We start from the raw sequence: 25816 nt of genomic DNA, 5'->3' as shown, positions 1-25816 counted from the left end.
ACTTTGGTCTTCATTATTGCTTGCACAAGTTTGAATACAAGCTCCCTCTTCTCTTCCAAGCGAGTGATTTGGGTGTTCTCTTGTTTCCATTGTAGTGCCTTTGTGGTTGTCACTCTATCCCCCTTCACTCCCTTCTCCTTCTTCCCTTCCTCCTCCTCCCTTCTCCCTCCTTCTCCTTCTCCCCTCCCCTCTTCCCCTTCACTCTTTCTCACATGAAACCACACTACAACAATCCAGAGGCCGCTTGAGTGACACTTGCGGACAGCTCGTGCTATGCATTGCTCCCACAAGGAGTAGCCACTCCCTTTTATTCATGAGGACCTTGTAGTTTAGAGTATTGATACTCTTGCTTAGCTTCGATAATGCCAATCCATTCCTCAAAAACCTCACCATTAGTTGCTCTCTTCTTCTCACCATAAAATGATGCTAGCTTTTGGATTTCCAAATTGCCATAATCTCTAAATCCTGACCCAGGTGGAAAGCTAGAAGGTGCCAAATCCTTAAAGCAACCTAAAATATCATTATTAGAAAATCTTTCTTGCAAGTTTTGAATAATAGGGCAAGCAAATTTTTTTTGAAATGCAATGGCACTCTTTAAATCACGTCCATCAATCTCCCTATCCAATTATTGGACCTATACATTTTACCCCGAATGGATGAACAAAGGGCATAGAGTTGACCATCTATCGGTCCAAAATGAGGAATGATAGGGAAACCCATGCGATCATCAACTGAAGCATTCATATCAACTTCATGCTCGTGAATAAATTCTTTTTCTATTGCTTCTATTATTACTTGAACACAACTCACTATAAATCAAACATCGACATAATTGTGCTGAAAAGTTTTGCTTAGAAATGCAAGTTTGGCTAAGATATCCACCATAAAATGAAGACAATAGATCTGCTTTATCTTTTTTCTAAATATCCATCGGTCTTAAAGTTACTTTTATGGATAAAATGGTTGCAAGATCTGCTTTATCTTTTTCTTACTCAAACATCAAGTAATTGCAACCTTCTCTTTCCCATATGAATACATTGCCAATCTATGAGATTTGGACTTTGCATGATCAATTACAGCACTACTTTGAATGTTCCAAGATCCTAGCTTTCCAAAGTCACCCTTGCTATCTTTGTCTTGCTTGCCGAATTTGCAAAACATTTGGCCTAGGTCCCTATCGAAATAAGCCCAATCAAAGATCTTGGCCCACCCCTCATTCCAGTTTTTCATAGCTTCTCTCCTGTGGCTAGCCTCATCTGGTCCAAGGCTCTCATCTATCTCTGCCTTCTGTTAGGAAGTTATTATTGAAGATTCGCTGGTTTGGAAAGAAGGAAGATCCAAGCAATCCAAGGGCCAGGAAGATTTGGAAATTCGTTGAGTGTATTAGCTAGAATCTCTCCTCCTCTACATGATGCCAAGTCCCAAGACCACAATTCCAAAGCCTTCCTAATTTTTAGAAAAGACTACAAACTAGAGAATTCAAACATGACACAAGGTGGCTAGTGCCTAAGACAAGCCATGATGATAGAGCACATAAAAGAATGTCAAAAGCACACCCGCTCCACACTAGTGAGTTCAATTCCTAATAGCAACAAGCCAAAAAGGGAATTACCAACATCGACTAAAAACAAAGAAACCCAATAGAGAAAAGCTTAGGTAAAAGGATTGATATAAGTCATTGAGCATTCAAGTTAATCGATAGAGCACACAAGATCTAAAAAAGTCAAAAACAGGCAAAAAACACATAGAACCTAGAACAACCTTGTAGAAATTTACAAATGAGAAAGAAATTCAAATGTTCCTTTGGTTTACTTCGAGGTTTACAAGCTTTGTATCAAGCTTACTTCGAATCGTAGGTGGAAGTATGCAGGCTTTTGGCCATTGTTTCAATCAGTTCGTCCATCGCAGCCTTCAGCTACCTTGAATCTATCCATGGCTTCCCATTTCTCAACCCACGAGAGCTCGCAGCACATGGCTTGCTCCCTGTGATGAGCTGCTGACTTATTGGCCATAGTCCATGGTAGCCTCGCTCTCTCAATGCCTGGGATGCATAGTGCAAACTTCTCCCACCACCCCTTGACCCTCATCTTCTACTTGGTTTGGGTTGTGCAAAATGGCAAACACGAGGCCTCCCGCAAATCGGAATGGAGTTTTTGGGGTGCCCGATTCTGAGAAAGGCATAGGGGATGGCAAAATAATAGGCGTTGGGGCGAATCATGATGGAAAAATAGCAGCTAGCCGTTGGCAAATTGCGATGGCAAAACAACAGTGGCCAATCAAATTGCATGATACGTTCAACGTTGGACAATGCTTAGTAATGTTAAAGGACTCGTCTGGGGTCCCTCTATGTTGGATGACAATTAGGATTCTACAGTCTCATCTACGGAGCCCTCCTCACGACTTCATATGAATCACGATACTTGTATGGAGCACACGAGCGGGTGCTTCGATGGAGGCAGGACATGAAGGCGGCATCGGCACCGGAATGTGACAGCACCAACGACACACACACAGAGAAAGGTGAAAAGGATCCGTGGAGTCTGGTTCTAGAGAGGTTGGAGCGGAGTCCATAGATTATAGCCCATTCGCTGTGAAGCTTTTGGGCGAGTTGGAAGCTCAGCCTAGCCCTCAGTCGTGGAGTCTGGACTCAAGCGATTGCAGAACGTCGTGTAGGCAACAGAAACTTCAAACAGCCCTCTCGAATCCCTTCTCCGTCGTGTTCAAACGTTAGATTGAGGACTCCATTGCTCCAATGTCCAACTTGCGCGACTAGTAGGCTTAGTTACGAGCTATAGCTTGAACGATTGCATTGTTGCAAGCCTCAAGTGACAAGGACAATACGCTAGGCCTCCAAGCTTCAAAGTTCAAGTCGCGACTCACAATCATCAATACAAAATGATTCACAGTTCAAATTGAAAGTAGCAAAAACCTGGGTGATAGGTCCTCCTCCTGAATCTTGAGTGACAAGCTTGAGCCTTGAAAGTTGAGCTGACGAGTCATGATTCAAGACTTGCCCACAGTCGAATCTCCAAACTTGAGCTTTAAAATGGCTTTCTTCGAAGATTGAAACTTGATGTAGACAAGCTCACAAGTCATGAGTAAGTACTAAGGATTCAGGAATCACGACTCAAAACTTTGAAGCAAAGGCTAGTAGGTAATGTGCATAGAGAATCGATGTGACAGCATGAGCAGACTCCACAGTCTATAGTTTGAGAAAGAAGACGTTGGAACTTGGAACTTGGAAAAGAGACCTAAAATTGGAACCACACATCTGATGAGCAATCAATGGTGATGATTGAAATTTGATCCATTAGATCAACGATTATCATGCAAGCCACATGGACAAATTTGTTTAAACTTTTATTAATAATATATAAAAACAATAAAAATAAATATAACCTTTAGTTTATAAAGTCCTTCGGCAACATTAACCGGTATTCCAAAGACAATTTATTAATGTAACCTTGATTTTCAAGGCATATCTTTCAAATACCCTTTAAAGTCAAGATTGCCATAAAATAACCTTCTTCTCAAGATTGCCATTAATTTTATCCTTTTAGATTACCTTCTTCTCACCACTCTAGACGTTTTTTTTCCCTTTTGTAGAGCTTCAAAATACACGTTTTTTTCGAACACTCGTTGGATAGTCGATATTCGACTAGCTAAAAGTAGTGGTGAAAATAGCGTAAGACCAAAATGGACTAACCAATAAGCTCAAAGCATTAATGGATACTCTAAGGCTGCTCGGGTCTCTCTTGAGGTAGCCCTAATGAGATGTTGAGGCTCATGCATCCGCAATGGAGGCAAGCTACACTCACAGCAATGAAGCACCGATGGCACCTACGTGACTACACAATAGAAACGAGCAACACAGGATAAAATGACGAATGGGTTAGAGCTATCATGTGTTCGCGAGTTGGGCGCAGCCCAAAATTTCCCAACCATGCAGCTTGCATCCCTCCGACGGAGAATGGTGAAGTGGTGTGGCATTGTAAATGCCCTGTCGCATGGCAAGCTCGTGCATGATTACATCATCAAAACAGGCTTTGAGCGACGGGCATCTTTAGGGGTCCTCGTTCTACAGATGTACGAGAAGTGTGGCGCACTGGAGGAAGCATTGGCAGTGTTTGCCAACATGCAGCAGCGGGACGTGTTCTCCACGAACATCATAATTAGAGGCCATGCAAGGCGTGATCAAGGCCAGGAAGCCCTTGAACTCTTCGGCCAAATGATGCAGGAAGGGCTAATGCCGAACCGGGTCACATATATCTGTGTCCTTTCTGCGTATACTAATCAGGCAGCCCTACCTAAAGCCAGACAGATGCATGCACGCATTGTGGACAGCCAGTTGGAGTCTGACATAGCTTTGGGAACTGCTCTTGTCAACATGTATGGGAGGTGTGGGAGCCTAGATGATGCAAGGAAGGTTTTTGACAAAATGCCTGAGCGAAGTGTAGTTTCATGGACTACTATCATTGCAGCGTATGCCCAGCATGGTGAAACCAAAGAGGCCCTCCAACTTTTCAACCTAATGGCACGAGAGGGGATCATGCCCAACAAGCTTACATTTGTGACCGTTATTTCTGCTTGTTATAGCCAGGCAGCATTGGCTGATGGCAAGCGAGTCCATGGTCTGATACTTGAAAGTGGACTTGGCTCAGACTTAATTGTGGAGACCGCCCTTGTCAATATGTATGGGAAGTGTGGCAGCCTGGAGGATGCACGGAAAGTTTTCATTAACATGCCCATGCGAAATGTGGTTTCATGGACTGCCATGATTACTGGATGTGTGCAGCATGGTAAAGCCAAGGAAGCCGTTCAACTCTTAGACCAAATGTGCCGGGAAGGAGTGATGCCAAACAAAGTCACCTATGTCAGCATTCTTGCTGGTTGTGCGGGCCAAGCTGTGGTAAATATAGGCAAGCAGGTGCATGCCTGCATATTAAAGTGTGGATTGGAGTCAGACGTGTTTGTTGGGACTGCCCTCTTCACTATGTATGGCAAGTGTGGCAGCCTGAAGGATGCCCAGATTATGTTTGATAAATTATCAGAGCGGAGTGTAGTTTCCTGGAATGCCATGATTGTATTGTATACCGAGCATGGCAAGAGCAAGGAGGCTTTGAAACTCTTGGCTGAAATGCAGCAGGCAGGGTTTCTGCCAGACAAGGTTACCTTCATCAACCTTCTTGCCACCTGCGTCAGCATGGCAAGCGTAGCTGAAGGCAAGCAGATACACAACCACATTCTCAAACATGGCTTGGAGAAAGATGTTGTGATTAGGACTGCTCTTATCAATATGTATGGCAAATGTGGCAGTCTGAAAGAAGCACGGATGATCTTTGATGAAATGTCCGAGAGGGATATTGTTCTGTGGAATGCTATGGTTGAAGTATATGCTGAGAATGGGCAGGGCAATGAAGCCCTCCAACTCTTTGATGAAATGCAATGGGAAGGAGTTGTAGCAAACGGTGCAACCTTTGTTAGTGTACTCAGTGCATGTGCTAGCCAGAAAGCTGTAGTTCAGGGCAAACGGATGCACACTCGGATTCTAGATAGTGGATTTGAGTCAGATATAATTGTGGGTACTGCACTTCTGAATATGTATGGTAAATGTGGCAGGTTAGAGGATGCCTGGAGGGTTTTCAACAAGCTACCTGAGGTGAACATTGTATCATGGACTGCAATGATTGCCATGTATGCCCAGCATGGTGATAGTGTGGCTGCTCTCTATACTTTTGACCAAATGCAAAAAACAGGAATTCTGCCAGACAGGGTCACGTTTGTCAGTGTCCTTAGTGCATGTTCCAGCCAGGCAGCTCTAGCTCATGGGGAGCATATTCATGGATTCATTTCAGACAGCAAATTAGAGTCAGATGTTGTTGTCGGCAATGCCCTTCTGAACATGTACGGCAAGTGTGGGAGCGTTGAAAAGGCCGAGAGGGTGTTTGGAAAAATGCCCAAGCACGATGTGGTGTCCTGGAATGCTATAATTGCAGTGTATGCACAGCATGGGTGGGGAAAGCAGGCACTCGTACTGTTTGACCAAATGCAGGGGCAAGGAGTTCTACCTGATGAGATCACATATATCAGTATGCTTGTTGCATGTAGCCGTGCTGGTCTGATTAATGAGGGTTGGCACCGCTTTACTTGGATGAAGCGAGATTATGGTATCTCACCTGTTGTGGAACATTATATCTGTGTTATTGACCTCCTTGGGAGGGCAGGGCAGTTGGATGAAGCAGAAAAATTGATCAATAACATGCCATTTCGACCCACAGTCACGTCGTATATGGCATTACTTGGTGCATGCAGATACCAATCAGATGTTGAAAGAGGTGAAAGTGCTGCAAAGCATGTTTTCGAAATGGATCCAGAGAATGCGTCTCCATATGTAATGCTATCAAATATATATGCCGCAGCTGGTAGGATTGATGATGCAGCACAGTTGATGGACAGAATGAGGGACAAGGGTTTGCAGCAATTCGAATCAGCAGAATGGAGCTTGACAGATAATAATCTTATCGGTATTTTCAAAAAAAGGGAAAGTATGCTTGTGTAGCAGCCAGATATAAGGGGACATTAATTCAATCTCAATGAAATGAAGGTGCCAAGGAATAAAAGCTCCGGGATCGATTGGAAGATGGCGCGGGGTAATTTTTGTAGATTTAAGCTCAGATATCACACATGTAAAAGCTTCTGGTCCTAGTGAATTTGATTGGAGCAGGCAGCCACGGCCAGGTGAGACTATCAGATGAGTTTTTGCAGATCATGGTCCTTTATTCAACAATGAGAAAAGACCAAAGATCGAGTATCACTGGTCAAAGCAAAACCTCATGACAAAAAGGGACAACGCCATTGTCCAATGAGGAAAGAAGGGGTGGGTGAAGATTGTGTATGCGTCTTTCCATCTAGGATCTTCAGGTATGCTCTCTTCCACCAAAAATCGATGTTTGTAATTTCGTTTAGGTGCAAATAACAGGGGTAATGTCTGCCTAGGTAAATATGTTACACAGATCTTATTTTCTCAGTTTACTCTCTGTATCATTTGTCTTCTGCAGAAAGCAATTGCTCGATTGTTTGCACTGATGAGCGGGGATGAAGGTTACAAATCTCAGTGTGTCATACTTGAATTCATATCCTTCGAGTTGAAGGAGGAGACCAGACTTGAGATCCTATCAATCTTGTTAGGTTTTGGTATGGAGATGAACGGAATTGAGGCAGGAAAGAGCAAATGTGCTTACCACATGTTGAAATTGATATCTATCAGAATACAATGTGTCAATTGTGACTGGAATATCCCCAATTCGCTCATTTCAAAGTCTTCTCTAGAGTTGAGCAGTTTTTGGAATCTCCATTGCAGATGGAAGGAAAGTATTGCAAGATTAGTTGGAGATCCTCGGAGTCATTCAGCGGGATCTACCTTAGTAGATGAAGCGATAACAAGATTCTTGCGAATGCAAGAATTTGCCAGGATTCCTGAGGCCATTCCTATTATTCAATATTTGGCAGAGCTTGGATTTGTTTCTTTGGCTTTTGGGAAATCCAATAGCATTTGAGATGTGATGCTGGATAGACAGTGCTGCTCAGATAACACGTTTTTTGTTATTTAAACACGCTAAGTGGCCTTGCAGTAGCCCAGCATTCTGATGGTTCAAGTTTAAATCGTGCTCTTGCCATATTTGAAGATGCGATTATGCGTAGGATACGTGAAAGAACAAGTGCACACTGAAAATGCGTTGCCTACCAATAGGGTGGAGGAAGATCAACGTGACATGTGGATGAAAAGCTACACACTAAGACTATGTCACTTAAGCCTAGAGCAGAGGAAGATGATAATCACAGGACTGTTCACATGAAGAAGATAACGAATCACTAAAACTACAATCTAAAGCAAGCCCGCAACACGAGGGAAGAGGTGTTTGTGTGTGTGTGTGTGTGTGTGTGTGTGGGTGTGAGAGAGGGGCGGGGGGGGGGGGAGAGGGAGAAAGGGAGGGCGGAAGGAGGGAGGGAGGGAGAATCAATCCATGTTAGGATTAGTACCAATGCAATAGGAGCATGCTATTTTTGAAATGAAGATTTTATAGACCCAAACTGAGGTAAGTAAACATCTAGTCTATGGGATTATTGAGTCAGTTGGCATCCCAACATCAATTACAACTCATATTTAGTAAGCCACAAGAATGTCCCATCTAGAACCCTGGTGTTCAGAATTACATGGTTGAACAGCCTAGAGCTATCTACAAGAAAAGCTCCATCTTAGTAGCTATTTCGGAAGAATTCTCTCTCTCTCTCTCTCTCTCTCTCTCTCTCTCTCTATCTATCTCTCTTTCTCTCTCTATAGATAGATAGATAGATATGAACAAGACATATAATAAAAACTGTAACAGCAGCCCAAAAATCAACAGTTGAGTGATTGGAATGTGGAACATACCTGTGCTGTTCAATGCCTTGTATAAAAAAGAGAGCACTTCCAAAATTGATTGATATAAGCTTTAACAGATCCTTGTTGATCGTACCTCTGACATGCCAACTGTTGAGCTTGGAATGGGGATACAAGTTCATTCTCAAAATCCCAATTACTAACTGAAGGCCTAACACTCAAGTGCACATCTTGGCAAATATTCATTCACTATATGTGGGCTGATTCCTCCTAGTATAGAGCTCCAAACTAATCTTTGATGTGTCATCCCTTGGATAGAGATTCAAGTAAGCCTTTGGTTTAGTAAGCCAGTCGTCAAGCTTTAGTGGGAGATGTGTTCTTCACCATTGAACTTCCTCACAATTATTTTGTCTATGCAATATCCTTTTGAAAACTCTTCCAAGGTGCTATTTCCCACACTCTTGAGAACCATTGATGTGACATTTTCTTTATAGCATGTCTCATTTTCCCTTGGATCATACAATCATGCATCATAGGAAAAACATCATAATTAGGCTCTTCCAAGGGAAAAGCATCCAAAATAGCCATCATTATTTCCCCCCTTTTTCCCCTCCATGAAATAAGTCCGTTAGCCTCGCACTGCCAAGTCGGAGACTTGGGGGCCTGGCAGGGATTCAAGAGACCTTTCTTTCCCATGCATCTATCATAGTCGTACACCATATGTCCGAGTTCTAATTGCTGTTGTAGTTGCATAAAACATTGCGCTGAGGCCTAATCCATTTTTCATAAGAGGGTATGCATAGATTCTTAATATGACCAAAATATATTTTAGCCTCTGTCAGGGCATTCTCGAGCAATTGCTCCACCAATCATAGAAGTTGAGCAAAAATAGGAGGGTAGCTGGGACACTGTCGGAGGCAGGTTATTAATTAGATGGTGGGCAATGGACCCGTTGGTGCTACAAAGGCTTGTTGTCGCCTAAGTGCCAACCCCAAAATTTCATCATCAAAAGCACTGGTCACCCATTCATAAGTCAACAGTTCTCATAAGGGATCAAAATTGTCCTCGAAGAAAGCTTGTTGGAACCAAACAGAATGGGGAGGCCTTTCATTCTTCAACAGATACAAATAAAGGGCGAGGGGGGTTACTCCTACCAGAGCTCAGATGTGCTCCAACAATATTCTGGTGTATTCTACAATGATATCCCCAAAATGTGACTCCCTTCCCTGATCAAAATGACTGGCAGTCTATGAAATCGAGAAAATTTAAAATATCTACATTATGAGATCTGCCATGGAGAACTATGCAAGGTTTCATAATAAGTTCGTAATGTCTCATGCATTTCAAGCATTTATATTATAGAATTCAAGGAGCACATCTTTATGAGACAAAAGTAAGGGAGGAGTGAATTAAAAAATCGTCAAGCATCCTTCCATCTAGAACCTACTTAGAAGAAGGAAATTGTAGATAAAGCCACTGCAAAGACTGGGTTGAATGAAGGCAACTGAAATTGATTCATATAGTCCACTAGGAGGTATTGGACAACTGAGTAATGGTGGAGGCTTTAGTAGCGGGTTGGACCACCATGCTATGGACCTCTATATGTTTACAAGGAAGAATTTTGAGAAGTGGTATGTTGGACACTTGTGGAGGTCTGTTGCGATGGCATGAGAGGGACTAAGTGGTCCATATCTATAATTAAGGACATCTACACTTATCACTTTTGGATTACATGCTAAGTACTAAATATGCCTGGATGCCAAAGTGTAATGGAGAGGGTGAAAGATTGGTACTTGGGGATGGACAAGGAAGTGGCAACGTGCCCATTGGCCTTGAGGAGAAGGGTCCATTGATTGCATTGGACAATGCATCTCCTTCCACTTCATTGCCAGCCATAGTGGGTGGTTAATCCACATGTAGCTCGAGGATATCAAGAATGAATTGGCACCTTGGCATGGACTTACTGGAAATAGGGAAGACACTCTTCCCAAAACTGGAGATTTGAGGAGTTACCACATGTTAATGGCCACCTCTCATGATGCATCCATGCCCATTTTCTTCCTTCTTCACAACAATTGCACAAAGCTCAAGTAGTTGAAAGGTTCAAGACTTGCAAGTGGAGCTGCTCACACAAGGCTTAGGGTCGAAGGATTGTTGGTAGATCTTACCAATAGTGCTCAACATGCACTACAAGGCATAGGTCCTTTTTCGACAAAAATATCGACGTTTTTTACATTAATTTTTTTTTTGGATGGGTGCAAAGGTCGTTATTTACGTCGCTATAAGTGTCGAAAAAGAACGGTTGCTATATAAGCATCGCTATATAGTGATGCTATTAAACGTCGCTATATAGTGACACTGGTAAATGTTGCTATATAGCGACGATTAATAGAACTTAAAAAAAACATTAGTGGGGCTAAACAGGGCCACAGCAAGCCCTGTTTTGCCCCATTAATGTTTTTTTTATAGTAATTATAAAAAAAAGTTTTTTATTACAAAATTTCCTTTGTGGAAAGGGTGATATAGAATCGCTCCAATGAACCGATCGAGCGACAGAAGCATATACATGTCGAAGATATACAACATTATTTGTTACAAAATTACCCTTTCGAAAAGGGTGATACAAAATCGCTCAAACGAGCCGATATACAAAAGCATATACATGGTGAAGTATATGCAAACTACTACTACTACTGCTCATTCAAATTGTTATCATTGTCCTCGTCCTCGTCCTGCTAGCCTGATCCTTGGCCCTCATGAGCTACGCCTGATCCTTGGTCCTCATGAGCTGTGCCTGAATCCCTAGCCCTCGTCACCGCTCACCTCCGCTGATGGGATGCTCGAGCTTTGATTCTAAGAGTGAAACCATATTAATTGGAAATTAGATTGGAACTTAAAGAATAAAACAGTTTAAAAAGTGAGATTACACAAGTAGGAGTAGACTTATACCATGCGAGTAGCCACCTCAGCCCAAGTGATCGTCACTCCCATTGCCTCGTGCTCAATAAACCACGGCTTTGTTTCTACACGAAAGGTGCGTCTCATCTCTGCGTCTGTAGGAAAGCGACCCATCGCAGCTTGCTGTGGACCCAATTTACGAGAGTTAGATAAAGTGCATGCAATATGTAGTAAAATAAATAGAACAATACATTAAATGAGAAGAAGTAGACTTACCACGGTTGCCTCGAACACCAACCGTCTGCCTGCACCAAAGTGCGAAGTACCTACGACATCCAGCCGGCTCCTTGTAGCCCTCCTCTGACCCTCAAACATTTCGAGATGGTCCCTGTTCTGCTTCTTGAAAAACTTCCAATCAGCTTTATCTGCCCAGCTGAGTTTAGTCCTCCCCTTTGCGATGGAAGTACACAAAGTTGATCTACGATGCTTCAAGACTAAACCCATGCGCTCTCGCATGTAATTCTCATTAAACTCCCAATTTGGGGATTTAGGGTATTTTGCTTTCAATTCATCGATGATCGCCTGCTTCTTTTGATCATCTTGATACCGCCAATCAGTAGCTATGCCGCTCCTGAAGTGGTGGCTCATCAACCACCTCATGGTGGCCATCACTTCTATGCCCTTTTTATCTTCTATTATCTCTCCAGCAATCGTGATTTGATAGGACAGGTCCTCAACTGGGTAAGGAGGACTCATGGTAGTAGCAGAGTCAGAGTGACTGGTGTTTGTGCAAGCGCTTTCAGAGCGAGGAGTAGTAGTGGGAGGAGAGGGCAAGGGACTAGACTGGTACTGGGTCTTGGGACCAAGTGGAGACCTATAGGGAGGAGAGGGCAAGGGACCTGACTGGTACTGGGTCTTGGGACCAAGTGGAGACCTATAGGGATGTGAGTGTGCTGACTCGTCTACATCTCCCAAGTTAGCACAACATAAGTGACCCCTCCTACCCTTTCTTCCCTTACGATGGGCACACCTAGGTGATGACCCCTCAGTCGAAGGGGCTAGAGGGGACGGTTGGCAGTAAATCCAGCGATCGGTGTAGGAGAGGAAATTGTTGAGGTCCTCTGGGATAGCAGAGAGAAGAATATCGCTGCCTCCTCATTGGTCATCTGTGCCACAAACTCGTCGAGACTCCCGACAAAGCCATGGGCTGCTAGCAAAGGAGTTCCCCGAGGGGTAGTCGTAGTGCTGCGTCCGAGAGGAGTCAGGCCAGGGGTAGTCATAGGGGTAGGCCCCTAAGTTATTGCCTGAGGGGAATCAAAGTCCTCTGGAGAATAGGGATCATGATGTCTCCTCCTACGAGGGTTTCCATACTCGTCGGATGTGCGACGTGATCCCATGTCTAACGCAGACACAAACAATGCAGACACAAACACGAAAACAAAAAATAAAAAGCAAGAGAATACATTTAGAAAGCATATGAGAATACATTGACAAAGCATAAGAGAATACATTGAGAAAGCATATGCTTATGCTTATGCATAAGCATATGAGCATATGCTCATGCATAAGCATAAGCATAGGCATAGGCATGGGCATATGCTTATGAAAAGAAGAGAAAAAGAGAGGGAAAAAGAAGAGAAGGAAAGGAGAAGGAGACGGAGAAGGACATGCATAAGCATAAGCATAAGCATAAGAGAAGGAGAAGGAGAAGGAGAAGGAGACATATGCTCATGCATAAGCATAAGCATAAGAGAAGGAAGAGGGAAAAAGAGCATAAGCATAAGAGAGAAGGAAAGAAAGCATATGCTTATGCTTATGCATGAGCATATGAGCATAAAAGAAAAAGAGAGAGAGCTTAAGCATAGGCAAATACATATGTTTATGAAAAGAGATTGAAAGAGGGGAAAGGGGGGGAAAGAGAGAGGAAAAGAGGAAAAGAGGAGAAGGAGACATATGCTCATGCATAAGCATAAGCATAAGAGAAGGAAGAGGGAAAAAGAGCATAAGCATAAGAGAAAAGGAAAGAAAGCATTGCTTATGCTTATGCATGAGCATATGAGCATAAAAGAAAAAGAGAGAAAGCATAAGCTTGTGCTTATGCATGAGCATATGACCATATGCTCATGCATAAGCATAAGCATAGGCAAAGAGTGGAAAAGAGGGGAAAAGAGATTGGAAGAGGGGAAAAGAGATTGAAAGAGGGGATGAAAGAGGGGAAAAAGAAGAGGGGAAAAGAGCATAAACATAAGAGAAGGAAGAGGGGAAAAGAGATTGAAAGAGGGGAAAAAGAAGAGAAGGAAAGGAGAATAAGCATAGGCAAAGAGGGAAAAAGAGGGGAAAAGAGATTAGAAGAGGGGAAAAGAGAATGAAAGAGGGGATGAAAGAGGGGAAAAAGAAGAGGGGAAAAGAGCATAAACATAAGAGAAGGAAGAGGGGAAAAGAGATTGAAAGAGGGAAAAAGGAAGAGAAGAAAAGGAGAGAAAAATAGATTGAAAGAGGGGAAAAAAGAAGAGAGAAAAAGAGATTGAAAGAGGGGGAAAAGAAGAGAAGGAAAGGAGAGAAAAAGAGATTGAAAAAGGGGAAAAAAGAAGAGGGAAAAAGAGATTGAAAGAGGGGAAAAAGAAGAGGGAAAAAGAAGAGAAGGAAGAGGGGAAGAGAGGGAAAGAAGAGGGAATAGGGGAAGAGAGCAAAAGAGAAGGTTCCTACACCCATCACTGCAGCAAGCGCTTAAGGCGCTAGGTGCAGGCCAATGCAAATAACAAAAGGAAAAAAGAGGAAGCACTTTCTTAGCACTTATTATGACAAAAGAGAAAAGGACCTCATGGGTGGCTATCTTTTGATCTTAATAGACTTCCTTGCAGATAAATGTTGTGATTTTAGAAGTGTGCAGATGGAAGGGACGAGTGGAAGCTCGTCAGATGATGCGCCAACGCTCGGGAGCACAGAGTGGCTTATGGAGAGGTTGTATTGTCATTGCACTCATTGCAAGCAAGAAGTACGACATCAACGTCGTATTATCATGCGCCACTTGCGAATGTATGGGGAGGAGCCCGAACCAGTATCCACCATTGGTATTGCACATGGTGATGGATCATTGGTAAGTCAATGCTATTTGAGTTCGTGGTTAATATTGGATACCATTATGACATGAAACCTTGAGACAAGATCTTATATTTACACGAAATCTTGAAACAGGATGAGGAGGGTGACGAGGGTGCACATATACCTTCACACTTTGAGCAAGACTATAGTCTAGGAGATTATGACGAGGGTATGGTGGACATGATGGATTCTATTTTTAGGGGCACTACATCACATGTACACGTGATGTCAGAATCTGAGGTCAAAATGCGAGAGTTGCAATCAACACAGTTGTACGAGGGTGCTAGGATGTCTAAACTACAGGCTTGTCTCTCAATCTTGAATCTGCAAGCAAAGTATGGGTGGTCGGATACAAGTGTCTCAGCCTTAATGAGGTTAGCTCCTGTATTAATTTGATTCATTATTTGGATATTGTTTGTTTTGAGAATCATCATGTATGTTTGAGAATCATCATTATTCAAAGCCTTTGTATCCCTACTTTTTTTCTCTTTTATCCCCACTTTTTCTCTTTTCACTTTCTCTATTTTTCTCTCTTATCTCCTCTCTTTTTCTCTCTTATCTCCTCTCTTTTCTCTTTTTTCTCCTTTCTTTTCTCCTCTCTTTCCTCCTCTCTTTTTCTCTCTTTTCTCCTCTCTTTCCTCCTCTCTTCCTTTCTTTTCTCCTCTCTTTTCTCTAACTTGAAGCTTCAATAGCCTACTATTGAGCAAACAGATATAGACTTTTGTCACTCTATTTCAAAGAATGCAGGAGTCTATAAATGTTTGCTCAATGTCAGGTTGTAGGATTCTAAGCTTGCTCAATGTCTTATAGGTATTCTAAGGTGTAGGATTAGTGTACCGAATCATCATTATTCGAAGCCTATGTATGTTTGAATTGTGATAGGTTGCTCCAGAAGATGTTGCCTACACCAAATACCATGCTCGCATCAAGAGATGAAGCGAAGAAGATGCTAACAATGGTGGGTATGGATTATGATACCATCCATGCTTGCCGTAATGACTGTATTCTCTTTCGTCATGAGCATGGAGACTTGGCTAGTTGTCCGAAGTGTGGGGAATAATGATATAGAGATGACTTGCAGGGTGAGCAGATACCGTTAAAGGTCTTGAGACACTTTCCCATCATTGTAAGAATACACCACATGTTCCGATGCAAATCCATAGCGGAGTTGATGACATGGCAAGCATCTCATTGGTCCACTGATGACACATGGAGGATTCGCGTAGATTGTGTAGCTTGGAAGCACATAGACAATTAGTGGCCGGACTTTGTGAGGGAGCCATACAAGTTACATCTTGGGCTTGCCATGGACGGTGTGAATCCTTTCGGGTTATGCTCGACATCTTGGTCGACATGCCCATAGTCTTGGTGAATTACAATATCCCACCATGGCTAACAATAAAGAAGGGACACCTCATGCTTGCACTACTTGTGCCAAGTACAAGGCTAAAAATATGGACGTGTACATGGCACCTTTGATAGAGGAGTTACAGATCTTATGGAGGGGAGTGCGAGTCATTGATATTTCCAGAGCTCCTAAACATACCAATGATATTTTGATTAGGGGTATCTTGATGTGGACCATGCATGACTACCCAAGATATGGAGAGTGTGCAGGTACGTGGTTGTGTCTTTATATGTATAATATAGGATTATGCTTTTATGACTCTCTTTCGCACGCATGTCTTATACTAACACATTCATGCACGCGTGTAGGACTTGTTACAAGTGGGTACCATGCTTGTCCTATTTGTGGACCAGGTTTAAAATCACATGCATGATACTCCAAACATATGAGGAAAAATGTTTATGAAGGTCATGCTCGATACCTTCCGTTGGACCACCTCGCTCATGGAGGTCAACTTGATCCACCACCACCATATTTGAAGACAAGTGACTGGATTCAAGCTTGGAGGGTGAATGGAGAGGAACCTCCTCATGGTATGAAGAGGCTATCGATCTTTCACGAGCTTCCTTATTGAGGTCAGTTACAAATCAATCATCTCTTGGATCCCATGCATATCTTCAAGAATGTGGGGGCTACTATTTGGGCACACTTGGTTGGTTTCAAAGACTCGAGATGAGTGCGAGAAGACTTGCGTGCTATGAATAGGATGTCTCATTTGTGGCCCCAAGTGCGTGCTTCAGGAAAATTTATCCTCCCAAAAGCAACATGGATCCTCTCTACGAGAGAGGAGGCAGTGGTTAAGGTGGACATTGCCTCTTTTCAAACACCCATAGGGTACATGCATTGCTTGAAAGGAGCATTTTCAAAGGATAATAAGCTTAGTGGGCTCAAGTCCCATGATTGGCACAAGATCTTATAGGTATTCTAAGCTGTAGGATTAGTGTACTGATAATCGTGATGCGTTAGTGTAATTATGATTATCTTATATTGTTGACATGACTTCTTTGTTGCGTTGATAGTTCATCCTTCCAATTACAATAAAAGGGTGCTTACAAGAAGATGTTAGAAATGCTATATTCAAGATCAGTGGTATTGTGAGGTATGCTTACTATCAAATGCATTGATTCCATTTTCTTCAATTTAAGCTGAATAATCTGTAGACTGATTATGAATATATCTTACATGGGCATGTGAAATAGGTGGATATCTCAAAAAGAGATCTCCATATCGAGCATCGAGAAGGCTAGGGTGGAATCCATCGAAGCTGTATGCTTGCTTAAGAAGCACTTTCCCTCAAGCATTATGACAACTCAAGTGCACTTGCTTGTGCACATAGTTGATGAGGTGGCCATTGCAGGTACCGTTCGTAGTCGGTGGATGTTTTTTCTCGAGCGGTTTATGAAAACTTTGAAGGGATTTGTAAGACAAAGAGCAAGACCAGAAGCAAGCATGGCAAAGGGATGGCTTGTGCGAGAGTCATTAGTATATATCACAGAGTTTCTTGCATCCACGGATCTCAATATGCCGCAAGCTTGGCATAACAATGATGATGATCGCATCATTGGCGAGGTTCCCCAAGGAAAAGGGATTGAAAGAAAGATGAGCGAAGAGCAAATGGAGAAATTCAATAAGTTTTGTATCCTCAACAGCAAGGAGATGCAGAAGTGGATTGAGAGATATGAAGCGGCCAAAGCAGAAAGAATAAATGCAAGGATGAGATTCAAAGTAATGTATAGGCGATCGCAACCATATCCACGGGATCTCGCCCTTCTCCCCACTCACATGTTACTTGATTGGCTACAACTAGCTCTATGTAAAGCCGAACGCGATGGAGAGACAATAAACGAGTGCGAGTGAGAGTTATCATCTGGATGTATGATGCATGTAAGTTTCTTACCTCTTGATGTAATTAAGTAATTATTGGTGGCAATATATGCTATAAAATAGATGCATCTTCATTGTTTTAATGATGCTCTTTTATAGTACAGAAAGTACAGTGCATTATGGTCATATGGATGACATTTTCACGTGGAACGCATCGATTCAAAGAGAGTCACATATGATTGTGGAGCCATGGCTGACTTCACACAAGATAGCCAAGCAAGTGCTTCGGATACCAATCTTCTCTCCTCATAGTTGGATTATTGTGGAACCATACGCAAAATCTATGAAGTTGATTTTAGACGATTTAGTATTTTCATTCTTGATGTAAAATGGTTTAGAACTATTTACAATGGTTCCCATGCAACACTGAGAAAAGACAATAGCGATTTCTTTGCAATAGACTCCACCAAACTTTGGATCGATGAAAGTGATACTTTTATTCTTCACGAGCACTGTGAGCAGGTGCATACTTATGATTTAATTAATCGAAGCTTTCATTTTTAAAGATCCATTGATACATGTACTTAAGCATAATTTCATATATATAATTGATGGCATTTGGCACCCATCTTCAATATAGGTGGTTGTTCATCCGGATCGTTCTGATCCAAGATGGTGGTACGTGATCGAAGTTGCACCACAAAGTAAGCAAATTTTTGAAGATGGAGATATGGATATGGAGATGCCACTACCAATGCTGGATCTAATTAATCAAGATAGATCTAGCGAAGAAGATGAAGATCACAATATGAGCCAAGAGGAAGATGCGCATAATGACATCGTACAGGTGGAAGATGGAGATCATGATATTGAGGAAGAAGATGACAATCATCAAGAATCACCACACTTTATTGAAGAAGTTGATCAAGTACTCTTAGGTGAACATATGATGCTAGAGGACGATGATGATATAGGAGATCAACTCGGTATAGAGTTAGAGATAGACTTGTTTGGCACATTAGACTTGGCTCAGGATGAAGCCATTGATGTAAATGCTCTTCATTGAATTTTTTCATCTCAAACTTGGACATGAATATATGAGCTTCAAAGGCTTGATGTACATGATCTTGTACTTTTATTCTCTCAAAGGATCAAACATGTGTGAAAATTAAAAAAAATTTGTCATTGGGAAAACCTATCTTTTAAGGTCGCTATGGCAAAAAAACTCTCTGTAAAACGTCGCTATAGGAAACTATCTCAGTGTCACTATATAATGACCATTACTAATTTGATAAGGGTCGCTATATAGAGAATTTAGGCAAACGTCACTATATAGCGAGGTTTTCCTAAATTTGCTATATAGCGATCCTTAACGAAGCCTGCTTCTAATATCGACGATCAGCACCCCGCGCATGCTAAACGTTGGTACTTAAGCATCGCAATAGGGTTTGTGTGTAGTAGTGATGGAGCCTCTAACTATCAGGTTTTAGTAGAGTCACGTTTGTGTAGAATCAGTTGACTTTCTTAATTTGAATTGTATTCCCATGCCACATTTTCCTTCCTTTGACCTATAGAGAACACAGGAGGATTTGATCCTCTTTTGTCTTGCTTCATTCCAAGTTTGTGTCAAGGAATAGAGCAAGACTTTACGCAGGTCAACTAGGTGATCTCTAGTGAAGAGACGTGGTCGGTATGTGCCTTGGAGAACTTCAAGAGGATTAGGAAAAAGAGAAACCAAGAGGAAATTCCTTAGTTGCAAAAGGATGCTGGTGAAGTGGTTAAAACAAAAGCAAAAAATATGGACATCATTGTCAACCACTTCAAAAATCTTTTGAGTACAATGGACATAACAGATAATGTCTTGGAGGCTAGAGATAGGTGTCAATTAGCCAGACAAACCACAGTGTCTAACTTAGATAGAAACCATCTAGAAATTGATCTCTCCCTTTAGGAACTTAAAGAGGCTGCATTTGCAATGGCTGATGGAAAAACACCAGGAGAAGATGGACTACCTGTAGAATTCTACAAGTTCTTTTGGGACACTATTGGACCCTACTTACTGGCTATTTGGAGAGAGATTGAAAATCAGGGCTTTCTTCTAGAGCAATTAAATGGAGGGGTAACTAAGCTTATACCAAAAGAAGGGGACAAATCAGTCCTAAAAAATTGGAGACCCCTCACTATGTTAAATTGTTCTGACAAGATCTATGCCAAAGTCATTGCTTTGAGATTGAGATGCAAAATGGACAAGTGGATTCTGGAGGAACATAAAGGTTTCATAAAGAACAGACATCTTCTAGCAGCAATCATCAACTTATGGGAAGGCTACACTCATGCTGAAGAAAGCAATCAAGAGATCTATCTAATTAAAATAGACTTTGATAAGGCATATGACAAACTTAATTGGGATTTTCTGATACATTCCCTTAACAATTTGGGACTGGGAACCAAATTCACCTCTTATGTAGCTCTTCTACTCTCCGATGCCTCTGCAAAGGTGTGTGTGAATGGAGAGATGTCCCATAGCTTCATGCTGAAAAGATCCATAAGATAAGGATGCACATTGGCACCTCTCTTATTTTCTATAGTTGTAGATGTTTTGGTGGGATGGCTGATAAAAGAGCATGTGACATTAGGTGAAATCAATGGTATTGAGCTCCCCTCAGGAAAGCAGCTAGTAAACCAGCAATTTACAGATGATACTACTCTGACCATTAGAAACACAGATGTAGACATACAAAGAGCTATGGACATATGGATATCTTTTGTAATGCATCTAGATCCAAAATAAATCACTCAAAAATAGGTTATGCATTGTTATCTGGAGACACCCAAAACCTTCTAGATCAGATGGGTTGTAAGAGAATTCCTCGTGGGTAGATATTTAGACTGTTGGGTATCCCTTTGGGGTTCAATGTTAAGATGAAAGATAGATGGGATTGGTTCCTAAGAAAGGTTAAAAAAAAAGAAGATAAACTCAGGGGATTGCAAGCAAACTTAGCAAGAAGAAGGGTAGTACTAAACCATTGCATATACCCAATTGCCATCTTTTATCTCTCGTGCTGGTGTCCTTCCAGAATAGGCTTAGAAAAGCTCATAAGAATCTGCAAATCCTTCTTAGGGGGGAGGGTGACACTAGAAGAAGAATAGCCAAGGTCAAGTGGGCTTTCTGCACCAGAACAAGAAAGGAAGGAGGCTTGGGTGTTATAAATATACAGCTAGCAGCTAGTTGGATAATAAAATCCATCACTACTCCTGAAAGTGATTGGGCTAACCTCCTCCTCATAAACTTCCAGTATGTTAGGCCTCACAGAGCTCCTACATGGAAAAACTATCCCCTTCTATCAGCCATAGGGAATCCTGAACCATGCACTACTAAAGGGAGCCTGCTTTGGAAAACCCGCCTTTGAACATATAAAAAGCCACATCATTCTCTCTGGAAAAGGGAGCTTTATGGCTTTAGATTCAATTTGGGTTTCTACCTTCTTCATCAAACAATAGCTAAGTGACAATGACTTCCTAAGGGCATGGCACTTGGTAAAGAAAGGGCTATCTTGTTGGGGTGATCTATGGGACAAGACCAACTTCAGTGGAAGACTTGGCTGGAGATAAGAAGAGAATTCAGACTCAACAATGCAGATCAAGAGTTGATTATGGGCAGATTACAACAGCTATGGGAGGGGGACATCAGGTGGAAAGGGGGTAGAATCCTCAATTTCCCTAGAGAGTTTGGATGGGTAGGCAGCTCAACCCTCTTACCTATTCCCACTCCATCTGAAGGCATAGAAGAGATTGTTACTAAACTAAACTCTAGATGGAATAGTGTTGACAATGAAAGAAAATGGGTTATCAGAGGCTAAATAAGGGAATGCTGATAAGTTACTAGAAATATTTGGGGTCTTTTATGGTGTTTGGTTTATTTAATAGTTTGAAAAAAGCTAACTTTATGTGACTAATTTTAAATAATTCCACATGGAAAGCCATAAGGTATTTGGGAGTACCAATCAGAGGTAGTATTACAAGTAGCCTATAGTTTCAAGGACTTCTAAACTATCTCAAACAAAATTTTGAAACATGGAAAGGAAAAAACTTACCTCTAGCAAGAATGCTAGTGGTGGTTAAATACTTCACATTAAATCGTACCCTAAGTTCACCGTATTTGCCACAAAGTGTCATTTGTTTCAACCACTATGGACTTTGGGGGTGCTTCAACCTTGAAATTGATGTGTTGAGGTCTGCCTTTCTATCTTCAATTGTCCTAACAGGTGTGGTTTCAATGTTCTTGTAATCCTCATCAACATTGAGCACTACATCAACTTGTAGTCTGATTGTTTCCTTCACATTTTCCAAGAGTTCAATTCTCTGTGTGTGTGTGTGTGTGTTTAGATTTAATAATCCCATCAATAAATGAACCATACAATTAATTCACTCATTTGGATAATTATTAAAAGATGCATATGAGAAATAGATTGAAATTTTTACGAAAACTAAATTGAAGTAACTTTTGACAATATCGCAATCGAAAAATTTGATACGTATCTAAGCAAGAGGGTTGGTAATAGAATTTTTCTTTTAATTGAGTTTTGCAAACTTAAGCAAAGAATTAGTACAAAAGTGTCAAATCCATTAGATAGTCCAAGCTTCGAGGTCAAGGTCCACTTACTTGTCACCATCCACAAAAAACCATTTGTTAGAACAAATTTGGCATCGTGGGAAGACAGGTAATGCCTGTGTTCCCTTGCTTGTTATTGCTTTTACCAAGAAGACTTAGAAATATAGACAGATTCTAAATGTATTCAAAAAATGCAATTGAATGTAATTATCAAGAGGGGTAGTCCACACCCAAGAGCAACATAACTTGAAAATAGAAGGCGGGGGGTAGTCCATACCCACGAATGAGAACAATTGAATCATTTTATCAAGAGGGGCCAAAAATTAACTTAATTGAAATAATCGATGGGGGGCAATCTACACCCTTCTCAAAATTCCTTTATTTTTTGTTTAAGAAATAACTTGAACGAGGGGGTAGTCCACACCCTCAATAGAGACATTCCAAGGATCAGCACCAAAGGTCGATTTTGAACCATGCTTTTATCCCCATAAGAAGAGTTAATAATGAATCAATTGCTTGCAATTATATATATATATATATATATATATATATATATATATATATATATATATATGAAGAGCCAAAAGTATAAAATTAAATTTAATTGTATCACTAAAAATATATATAATGAACCAAAGGAAAAAATTAGATATATATATGTATGTATGTATGTCTATATACTTATAGGTAATTGAACAAAGGTTTACAAATATAGGCGTGAATTTAAAAAAATGGGGGGTCCTATAGAAGCACTATCTATATTAATTAAAGGGACAAAACAGAAGACATACGAGAAATAGAAATAAGGAACACAATAAATTAGAAGAGGAACAAAGAGAAAGACCTATGTATATAAATATATATACATATATATATATATATATATATATATCCTAAAGAATTATCCATTTCTTTGTGACAAGTATCATGTGTAGCTCCCAAGGCACCGATTTGGGTCAAGGCTAAAGAAGCAAAAAAGAGGCAACATGAGCTTTTTTTAAGAACTACGTAAACGGGTTCAGTTACTCAAGAACCATGAGGGAATGAAATATAAGAGAGAAGAAGCAAAAATACACAAGGGGAAACATCCATGCACGTTTTGATAAAAAAGGTGGCCTGAAGAGAAATCAAAATAGCAAAGGGATCAAAAGTACAATGGTAGCCATAAAGAAGGCTACACAAAGAGAAGAGCAATGGAAGAAGAAAGGACTAACTCAAAGGAAAGCAATGTATAAATAAGGGTGGCACATAGCCAGCACGACAAACCAACCGAGCAATAAGGTTAGCCAAATGAAGAGTGGAGAAGAGAAGCGAGTCGACCTGGGAGTAAGAAGCCATTCTGAATTCTTCATGCAGTATTTTCACAAGGGAGAAATTCTAGTCCATCTAGGCATATAAAGGAGAGTAGAACAGTAGCAGTAGCCGAAGGGGAGTAAGAAAGCTTGGCAGAGTTGGAACCAAAGAGAAAAAAGCTACTGCACACGGACAAAGAGGAAGGGTAAGAGATAAGTGCAGTTGGAGAGGAAAGACTGAGGAGAGAGTTGAAGACATAAGGCCGAGCAAGCCATGAAGTGCAAGAATAAGAGAGGTTACAGTTTGCAACAATAGCCTGGCTGAGAGAACAAAAGGTGGAAGGACCAAGCTGAGAGAAGTTCTTTCGCTTATCCGAGAGATGGAAAGGCACGTGATAAGGGGTAATACAAGGGAGCTATTGAGCTACAACAAAAGCCTAGTGCAGCGTAATCATACGAAAGATAAGGAACCTACAATCGTAAGGCCTTGCTATAAGAGATCTCCATCGTAAATGTCGAGGAAAACATGTCACTAGACCAACAAGCCTGACGATGCAACATGAGAATGAGAAGTTCCAAGTGTAAAGGTTGGTAGAGGAGTGAGTAAGAAGCTCATGTAACTGGTTTAGTGCCATAAGATGTAGGGAAGCATGCAAAGTGTGCAATAAAGAAGGTCATTTCACTTGAGTGGCAGACGTAGCCATCGTAGTAGCGAGCTCAAGGGCATAGGGGGCACCATGTGTAATGGATCACAGGAGGATATTGTCCCAACATGGTTAAATAAGGAAGGAGTCACCAAGCATTCTCTGAATTACAATTTTCCATGTTACATGACTAATCAGTTGGAGACAAATAAAAAGTGGATAAATGTAAACCTTACTTTGTAACTTAGTTAGTTATTAACGGAGACAATTTAAATATTAGAGGGGTGAGAAAGAACTAAAGAAGAATAAATGTATATATATATATATATATATATAGCTATATACATATTTATGCATATAACTCAAGCAAGGAAGGGATTTGAGGAAAGAGAAATAACCACAAGTAGTGTTAGTCATATAGATATCTTAGCAAACAAGGGTTAAAAACTACAAAAGAAAAAAAGAGAAAAAAATATAGCATTTGAGCATGCTTTTAGCTAGGGAAAAGCATACTCTAAGTAAATTTTTATACCTAATAAACATGCAAGTGACATAATTTGAAAAAGAAAAACATATGAGCATTAAATATATAGGAATATTGATATATATCTACACACACACACACACACACACACACACACACATATAAAACTAGTAATCAACTGAAAAAAGACAACACTCATGAAAAAACAATCATAGCAACAAAGGTGTACCAACAACCCCAATAGAGACCATGGGAATTGACGGAGGGTGGCTACTGAGAGCAAAGGCGGCTATGAGGTAAGCATAGGGGGGTTTTTTTCCAAAATAAATGACAAAAAAAGTATGAAGGAATGAGATAACTGGGGGGAAATTTAAACAAATATTATGCACACCTTTGAATCCATCTCGGACTGGCAGCGCTCAAGGGGTAGGGTGGATTAAACGTGCAGATGCTCAAAGTGCAACGGCGCATGAAGAAACGACCGACAACCGCATGAAATCCAGATCTTCTCAAACTTTATGAAGCCTTGGGCAACACAACCCACAGTCACTATCGTGACTGGAAGGGAGGCGTGCGGGACTGTAGAGCAATGGAGTAGGGAGTGAAAGAGCCAGTAGATAGTCCAGACCATATAATGTGAGTGAGAGCTACGGACTAGTTGGGAGGCAATCCACAGACTATGAGTGAGAGTCAGGGATGCAGTATGCAGAGGTAGTGTAGGCTATGCGCAGTCCGAGGAGCTAAGTACGGGAGCTAGAAACACATGGGAGATAGAGTATGATAGGTCCGCACGGGCGGGATAGGGTGTAATAGATTGTGCACAGTCAAAGGGAAGTAACTAGCAAAGACTAGGGAGGCAACTAGCAAAGACTAGGGAGGCAGGGACTGAGCAAAAAATAGAGAGGCACAATGAGACTAGGCATAGCTTAGGGAGTTTAAATAGGCTTTCAAGTTGGGGAAGGGAGTCGGTTCAGAGAGTCGGGGAGAGGGGGGTTTAGCCTATCGCATAGGTTAGGGAGTGGTTTAGTAGAGGTTTGAAAGGGTTTAGTTAGTTTTAGTTTTAGAGTTTTTAGAAAAACATTTTTTAATTTCTATAGCATAATATGTATATGTAGGGGACAATATGAGTACCTCATAGTGCTACCGTAGGTAGGACTTTCTTACAATTTTGA

The 25816-nt window shown here is 41.2% G+C and overlaps 1 protein-coding gene across 1 annotated transcript; it reads left to right on the top strand.

Annotated features, from left to right (window-relative positions):
• The first annotated feature begins 3763 nt into the window (after nucleotides 1–3763).
• On the top strand, nucleotides 3764–7608 carry LOC147905888 (pentatricopeptide repeat-containing protein At5g27110-like). The gene is made up of 2 exons (XM_087375260.1): nucleotides 3764–6921; nucleotides 7059–7608. Exon 1 carries the CDS (start codon nucleotides 3881–3883, stop codon nucleotides 6557–6559), a length of 2679 nt encoding a protein of 892 aa, XP_087231386.1. The 5' UTR covers nucleotides 3764–3880; the 3' UTR covers nucleotides 6560–6921; nucleotides 7059–7608.
• Nucleotides 7609–25816: the final 18208 nt, after the last annotated feature.

Source organism: Dipteris shenzhenensis, chromosome 1 (assembly GCF_047967505.1).
Source record: "Dipteris shenzhenensis isolate YYH24624 ecotype China chromosome 1, Dip_SZ_1.0, whole genome shotgun sequence".
Taxonomy (NCBI): Eukaryota; Viridiplantae; Streptophyta; class Polypodiopsida; order Gleicheniales; family Dipteridaceae; genus Dipteris; species Dipteris shenzhenensis.
Note: the sequence above shows the minus strand (reverse complement) of the source record. Positions and strands in the feature narration are given on the sequence as shown.